The sequence below is a fragment of the Lytechinus pictus genome, chromosome 14 (genome assembly GCF_037042905.1).
Source record: "Lytechinus pictus isolate F3 Inbred chromosome 14, Lp3.0, whole genome shotgun sequence".
NCBI lineage: Eukaryota > Metazoa > Echinodermata > Echinoidea > Temnopleuroida > Toxopneustidae > Lytechinus > Lytechinus pictus.
Genome location: NC_087258.1, coordinates 26,959,645 through 26,968,465, shown reverse-complemented (window position 1 = coordinate 26,968,465; position 8,821 = coordinate 26,959,645). Strand labels below are relative to the sequence as shown.

At 39.1% G+C, this 8,821-nt stretch overlaps 1 protein-coding gene across 1 annotated transcript; it reads left to right on the top strand.

Annotated features, from left to right (window-relative positions):
* The first annotated feature begins 2,051 nt into the window (after positions 1-2,051).
* Positions 2,052-8,121, top strand: LOC135156607 (uncharacterized). The gene is made up of 3 exons (XM_064109188.1): positions 2,052-2,057; positions 2,624-3,916; positions 8,059-8,121. The coding sequence occupies exons 1-3, from the start codon at positions 2,052-2,054 to the stop codon at positions 8,119-8,121; spliced, it is 1,362 nt and encodes a 453-aa protein (XP_063965258.1).
* The last annotated feature ends 700 nt before the right edge of the window (positions 8,122-8,821 follow it).

Genomic DNA, 8,821 nt, shown 5'->3' with positions numbered 1-8,821 from the left:
CCATCTTTAAATACGAACTCGTAACTTTACGAAATGAAGAGAAAGAGGGAGAGAGTCCGAGAGACAATCAGAGAGTGAGAGAGGTATATATGAGAGAGAGAAGATAAAGAGAGAGAGAGAGACAGATGGAGAGGGGGGGGGGGGCGAGGGGGAGAGAGGGGGTGACAGAGAGGGAGAAATATCATGAATGGAAAGGAGAAAGAATGAAACAAAATAGAATAAGAGAAACAGAAATAAGAGGAAGAAGACATAAAGATAAAGAGAGCTGGAAAGAAAGATAGAAGGAAAGAAGGACAGAAAGTAGAAGGGTAGAAAGAAAGAAAGAAGATAGAGATGAAAATAAAAGACCAATAAAGAAGAATAAGATAATATCAAGAGTACAATATGAGGTAATTAATTTGAAATAGATTTGGATATTGATATGATTTTATGAACGCACAAAATGTATTGTTTTCTAAATCCACATTTCCTTCCCTTTTATGTTTTTTTAAAATCTTTCATTGACAAAAGGGCCAGTTTCTACTCTGTGTGCGATTGTCCATTTACTCCTGCTTATGGGAAGTGGATTAAAAAAATAATCTAATTCATTATGCTAACCTAGACCTGTGTCAAGGATTTCTAAACAAAAATATCGAGATTTAAATTCATGCATGATGCACTCAACACCTTTGTTAATATAAGGTTCGGCCCGCTGCATCAATATCATCCGCTTGAAACAAATTGAAATGTTTAGGAATGTTGTTATTATAAGTAGATTTAAAGTACCATCTACCAGATGAGATGGCAATATATTGCATCTTGCCAAGTAACAGCCTTATTATGTCGACTTATTAACTTTGTAAGTCTACATGGTGACGTAGGGTATGTTGACAAGTCGTTGTCATGGCGACTAAAAATATCTTGCTAAGTCAACTTCTAGAAAGTGTCATGCCGATAGTGTCTTATTAGGCCCACTTTGTAAGATGATATATGTTGCCATGATGACATGATAATTCTTTGAAGTCGACTTGGCAATATACTAATATGTCACTGTGTGAACTTACAAAGTTAACATGTCGACATGAAAAGGGTATTAAGCCGATATGTTTTCGAATGGTGACGGTATTCCGCTCTCGTATTGAGCAGACTTAATCGAAAGCCTCGAAAGCTCAATGTTTGGCTTGGGGTTAGGTGTCTAGCGCCATCTTGTGTCACAATACTGAAACTGTAATTTGTTTCACATAAAAGACACCCATAATGGTCTCTGTGGGGTGCGCTAAGTACTTCAAACAATAGAAAATAATATATTCCTTGGTTGAAATATAAAATCTTTGGATGATTAATGGTTCAAACATGAAAACTGATAAAAACATACAGCAACTATAAGCAAGTGTAAAGTTCTAGATGCAACTAATCGCATTGGCTAGATTGGTATTCCTGAGAACTATTGCGTGTAGGTTGAGTTAAATTCAATTCAATAGGCAGTTTTAGTACCACGACGTAGAACAAATTCAAGAACATAGTAAATGTATTGAAAATACCCTTCAAATGACAATGAACAGCTGGGAGGTCTTTGTCGAATATTTGTTAAACGGAACAGCAGTTCGTCCTAAGTTTCGGCTGAGCTGACAAAAAAAATGGCAAACATGTCGTTTGTCCAAGACAAAACTGCTGTTTGATTCATCAATTTTCGACAAAGACTTCTTGGTTGATCTTTGTCATGAATGGCATTTGACAATATATTTTCTATGTTCTTGAAAGATTTCTGCGTCGTGGTGCTAAAAACTCCCTATTATGGAAAAATATATTATTTGAATTTTACTAGCGCTAATAAGGTGGTGACGTACATGTACCCGGGGAGCCAGGGGAGGGCAACTGTCCCCATGCGCCCCTCGGAAATTGAATTTTGTGCAGCAAACTTAAGGCAAAATGTGAGAGGGTCGTCTCATCCCCCCTGACGTGACGATAATTCTCTTGAAATTATTGTGTATTAGTGGTAATAATGGTTATTTACTATTAAAATGGATTAAAGTTGTATGGGGTTTTATAAAGATGTACGGTGGCTGGCGAGTATGGTGGTACATGTATGATGCTGTGTGTGCGAGTGTGTGCGAGCTGAACATTTAGATAATTCAGACCTGACGTGGGGCATTCTTTGTAGGAATTAACTATATAGGACCATACGTATTTCATTAACCAAATGATGCGAGCGCGAAGCGCGAGCTGAATTTTTTTGATATTCAGATCAGAAGAAGGCCATTTCAAGGACTGATTTTAGGAATTTATTAAGAGCAGACATATCTCACCAATCCACTAATGCAAACGTAATCACGGACAGGAAATGTTTCATATAAAAGACCTTAACATGGGGCAATCACTTTTTGAGTCATGTAAAGGAAGCATATGTCACTACATAAAACAATGATAACTCAAGTGCTAGAAAATATATTTGGTTTATATCGACTTGAAAACGGGATGTTTTAGTACAACAGGATTACATATCTCGTTAAACAGACAATGCGAGCACCAGGAACAATGAAGACGTAGGTCCTGGGCAAACTATGTTTCATAAAGTTATGATAAAAATGTTTCTTATGAAATGTAACATAACAATTATAATATAATATAACATTGCTACACACAGCCCACACAGAAACAGCCACCTAGAATATACGGGTTGCCCAAAATACACAAACCCGGGATACCTCTCAGACCAATAGTATCATGCATAGGTTCATTTGCCTATAACCTATCAAAGTACCTGGCGGACATCCTGTCCCCTCTCACTAACTGCTCAGAACACACGGTTTCCAACTCCAGTGAAATCGCTGAATTCACATCGGAGCAGACAGTTAACGAACAGGAATCCATGATCTCTTTTGATGTAGTCTCCCTCTTCACTAACGTACCGATAGAGGGCGCATGCAGTACGGCCCTGCAACGCATGCAATCCGATCCCACATTATCAGAACGTACCACACTTATGCCCGAACAAATAGCCGAACTCCTGGAGTTCGTCCTCAGATCCACATATTTTCTGTACAGAGGCTCTTTCTATGAGCAAACAGAAGGAGCAGCAATGGGTAGCCCAGTCTCAGCGGTTGTGGCTAACCTATATATGGAAGGTTTTGAACAGAACGCTTTGCCCAAGTGTCCTTCCACATGCCACCCTCGGGTGTGGAAGAGATACGTCGATGACACTTTCATAATCGTAAATAGATCCGAAACAGACAGCCTACTCTCATACATGAATAGCCAGCAACCGTCCATCCAGTTCACTCTGGAGACTGAGCAAGGAGGGAAATTAGCATTCCTTGACACGCTAGTCCAAAGACACGAGGGCGGGAAACTCTCCACCTCTGTCTACCGCAAGCCCACTCATACAGACCAATACATACCATTTGATTCTCATCACGACAAATCGGTCAAGAAAGGTCTTGTTAAATGCCTGTTCGACAGAGCAGCACGTATCATAACTCACCCACCTGAACTCCCGAAAGAAAGAGCACACATACGTGGCGCCTTGTACAGCAACGGCTACCCACGCCGTTTTATCAAGAACACTTTCAAGAAAAAACTACCACCAAGGGATCAGAAGGTTTTCAAGACTTGCACAGTCTTGCCATACATAGATGGCCTCTCACAACAACTTAAACGCCGATTAGAAGGTCACGGTATCCGAACGGTTTTCCGCTCGGACACCACCTTACACAAACAGCTTGTACACCCCAAAGACCCTATCCCTGATCACAGACGTGATGGCGTAGTATACAACATTCCTTGCCAGGGATGTGACGGGTCTTACATCGGAGAAACAGCCCGACCGATAGTTGAACGCATTTCTGAACACAAGCGCGATGTTCGGTTACAGCGAACCGACACATCCGCGGTGGCAGAACATGCTTGGGAGAAACAACACCACCCAGATTGGGAGGGTGTACATTGCATTGCCAAAGAGAGACATTGGTATACACGCAGGATTAAGGAGGCTATTAGTATACGTCTTTGTCCTAACAACTTCAACAGAGACAGCGGGATCGACATCCCCGACTTCTGGATGCGAACCATCAGACAGCACAATACCCCCTTGCCTGGCAGTGCACGCCGACCCGATCGTTCCCGGCCCCGAACGAGGGACCGCTCAGCTAGTCAGCCCCCGCCCACGGGAAACTAGCGAGCCCGCCAATTTTGTCTAATTTGCATATCGCCGACCCACGGCGTATTTGCATATACCCCCGGCTTATTTGCATATACGGATTACCGGCCGCGCCGCATACCGACGCAACGGATCAATACCCACCTATTGTTCTCGCGTTCGCGCGTACGGTCCTGGAGATTAGTATAAATAGAGTACGTCATCAGATAATTTTCGTCACTTGATAAAGAGTTGCAGCGGCACTCGAAAGCTCGTGAACTTGTAAGCCAGTGAACACTTTTTGCGAGAGTGATCACGAATTTCCTTGTTGACCATAGTAGATTGCGAGACAAATGAATACCCTCTAGCGATTATTTCAATTCGCAATAATGAACCTATTTAGTAATATAACATTATAATGAAAAAATATGTTTTCTTTCCCACTACGTTTCTCTTCCTTTCTTCCTCTTTTCTCCTTTCCCCCGTTTTTTTTTTGGTCAGCCGATGGGGGGGGGGGGGGGGGGGGGGGAAGGGGGCATGTGCCCGCATGCCCCCCGTAGTTACGCCACTGTATGTCCATATGGAAAATACCCCTCCAATATCATCTTTTTTACCCCATGATGGTTTAATGAGAGATTACATTCAATTTTTTGACATTCCATCTTAATTCCTTTCCAAGGACCCCAACATTGATGAATTTGAAGAAACAGGGGTTTCTCTTCAATGTTATAATAAGGACATAAGTATTACGTTTGGAAATGGTGAACTGGCTCTTTACTGCATTTTATTTGCATTTTAATTGCATTTTATGATTAAATAATATTGTTTTATTTGTTAAGCGGTATTTTGGGAAGAATTTTTACCAATAAAACAATTATCTCTTGTGATTTTTTTTTTCTTCATTTTTTCGTAAAAAGTGGGGGGGGGGGGGATGTTTGTACAGGCCATCCCCTCTCCTCGAAAAATGTGTTTGTGTGTGGGGGGGATATATCCTCCCCATTCCCCCGGGATTAACGCCAGTGGTGACGGTATTTCGCTCTCACATTGAGCAGACTTAGTCGAAACCTTCGATAGTTTCGAAAGCTTAAAAGACAAGTCCACCCCAACAAAATGTTGATTTGAATAAAAGGGAAAAAATCCAATAGGCATAACACTAAAAATTTCATCAAAATCGGATGTAAAATAAAAAAGTTATGACAGTTTAAAGTTTTGCTTAATTTTACAAAACAGTTATATGCACATCCTGGCTGGTATGCAAATGAGGAGACTATGACGTCATCCACCCACTTTTTCTTTTGTATTTTATTGTGTCAAATATAAATAAGAAATTTTCTCCTCATTGGCAAGTGATACAACGATTAATTCCTCCCTGAACATGTGGCATTAGCATTGTGTAACATATGTCAAGTTGCTCCTTATTGTCAAATCTATAAAAAATGAAATATTTTATAATTCAAACAATAAAAAAAAGAGAAGGAATAGTGAGTGATGGTCATCATCGACTGACCCACCTAGTTGTGCATATCACTGTTTTGTGAAAAATAAGCGAAACTTTAAAATGGCATAACTTTCTTATTTTACATCCAATTTTGATGAAATTTTCAGCACTATGCTAATTTGATTTTTCCCTATTTATTTAAGTCAGCATCTTTCAGGGGTGGACCTAACCTTTAATGTTTGGCTTGAGGTTAGGTGTCGAGCGCCATCTTGTGTCACTATACTGAAACTGTAATTTGTTTCACATAAACATGATAAAAGACACCCATAACGGTCTCTGACTGTGGGGTGCGCTAAGTACCTCAAGCAATAGAAAATAATACATTTCTTGTTTGAAATATACCATCTTTGGATGGTTCAAGCATGAAAACCGATAAAAAGCATACAGCAGCTATAAGCAAGTGTAAAGTTCTAGATGCAACTAATCGCCTAGGCTAGATTGGTATTTCTGAGAACTATTGCATGTAGGTTGAGTTAAATTCAACTCAATAGGCAGTTCTAGCACCGCGACGCAGAACAAATTCAAGAACATAGTAAATGTATTGATAATGCTCTTCAAATGACAATGAACAGCTGAGAGGTCTTTGTCAAAAATTGGTTAAACGGAACAGCAGTTCGTTCTAAGTTTCGGCTGAGCTGACAAAAAATGGCAAACATGTCGTTTGTCCAAGACGAATCTGGTGTTTTGATTCACCAATTTTCGTCAAAGACTTCTTAGTTGATCTTTGTCATGAATGGCATTTGACAATATATTTTCTATGTTCTTGAAAGCTTTCTGCGTCGTGGTGCTAAAAACTCCCTATTATGGGAATCAATATATTTGAATTTTACTAGCGCTAATAAGGTGGTGACGTACATGTAGCTGGGGAGCCAGGGGAGGGCAACTGTCCCCATGCACCCCTCGGAAATTGAATTTTTTACAGCAAACTTAAGGCAAAATGTGGGAGGGTCGTCTCATCCCCCTGACATGACGATAATTCTCTTGAAATTATTGTGTATTAGTGGTAATAATGGTTATTTACTATTAAAATGGATTAAAGTTGTATGGGGTTTTATAAAGATGTACGGTGGCTGGCGAGTATGGTGGTACATGTATGATGGTATGTTGGACAGAAATCACTCTCCGTACATTAACTGATCTCATCTCAAAAGATTGAAGGGCGCCATCATATCAAATCTAACAACAGTCTGAAAGTACAGACTAGTCAAATTTGATACTATAACAAATTTTACCGTGTCTAGGATGAAGACTAGACTTCACATACTCGAGCCATGATCACGTCTTTAGGATGGTGACGATAAAGGTCGGTCCTAGAGGTAAATAACCATATTTGATTGAAACACCCAAACACACACCTATACACACTCTCACACCCCCACACACCCACACACACCCCACTTACCCCCCCCCCCCTCACACACATACACACACACACACACACCCTCTCCCACATCATCTTTGTGTCAAATACTCCACTTCGTTTAACACATATCACAACCAGGTCTGCGGACAATATAGTTAATACATTTTTGATATTGGGAACCGAAGCATAACTTCATATGAACTCTATTTCAAGCTCAGATTATATTCTGATAAGTTTAGACAATAGTGATCTGCGATTGCCCTGTATAAGATACACCTTTATGAGATTCTTGAATTCTGTTGTCGCATCTCTTTTTTTTTTAAATATGTATACATCGTGTAGAATACTATCTTTGTGTGGCTGTGGCGGCACAAGTGGAAGTTGTTTTAAATACTCCAAATTATTATGACAATTAAGGCTGTTGTATTTAACATAGTGAATCCTCCTGAATTCAAATAAGGGTGTTATTCTCCTTTTACAGTTAGGACTATTGGACATGTAAAACGTTCCATTATATCACCTTCCACGGATAAGGGCCGGATTATAATCAAACTAAATTGTTCTTTGCCCATTTGGCAGCTTATACACGATCATTTATCAGTTCTAAACAAAGCGACAACGGAATTCACAAATCGTATTATGTTGGTATATGAATCTACATGATCTATGTAACTGTTAAATTGATCATAGTAATTCGTCATTAGTCTATGTTGATGTTCTTTGGAGCACAGTCACAAGAGCTGGCTCTATGCATTTTTACCCATCAAACGCGATCGCTATATGTCGACCTAAGTCAAAACACACGCATGGAGTCAAATCCAAATGAGGAACTTATTTCATAAATACATTGAAAATCATAATATATATTTAATCGATGCCATTAATAAAATCTTTCTTGAGATTTAGGCCTATACAAATTGTGGGAAAATCTTTATTTGAACAACACTAAAAACATCAAAACGTTTTGTCTATATCATACACTATAGGCATTATTTAAACATGATCTAGAACATAATACTCATTTTCCATATATAGTATCCTCAAAATACGAACTCATGTGTTATGTTTTGATTTCCTGCGTAGATCTATGAATCGATGTTTATTTGTTATCATCGATCATGTTCCTTCGAGTATCGAGTACTCTGACCATTGACCTACTTAAAGGTCCATGCTCTAACCGATGGAATGTAAACTGCACTTGTTCAGATTTACCTCGAATATCATGTATAAATTCTTTTCTATTGCTTTTGTACCATTATCTTTTTATGTTTATCAAGCTATAGGCCTATCGTCAATTAAACAAGGATCTTCATTTATCCATTCATTGTGCCCACATATCATGATCTCATGTGGCGCCTACCTTCATGACCTTTTCACCTGAATTTCTCCTTCCCTGGCGAACCCAGGACTGTGTTCTTTTTTCTTTATTGAAGTAAATCTGATTTGTCTTTATTCATACTCCATTTTGATTAATACATAGAACAATCAGGTTTACCGACAATAAGGTTACATTTAAAGCACTTACAGTGCAAACAGAGGCTTGCGTATAATTTTTCATGTGAATTGCATTTCAACCCAAAACAAAACATGCGTGTATTCTGCATGGTAATAATAATAAAAATAATATAAAAAAAACAGTGATCTGTGATTCATTTGTAAAGTTTTGCCACATCAAGATAATTACTTTGCTATTCGACCTTGTTCATAGGCTGTGCAGATCAGATATATTTGCACCTTCTTTAGCTTTTAGGCCCTATAGGTAACCCGCCTTAGGGCCTATAATGCCTTCTTTATAATCATAAACCAACTTTTTATTGTTTTATACGTCCTGGGCAAACCAGGAACA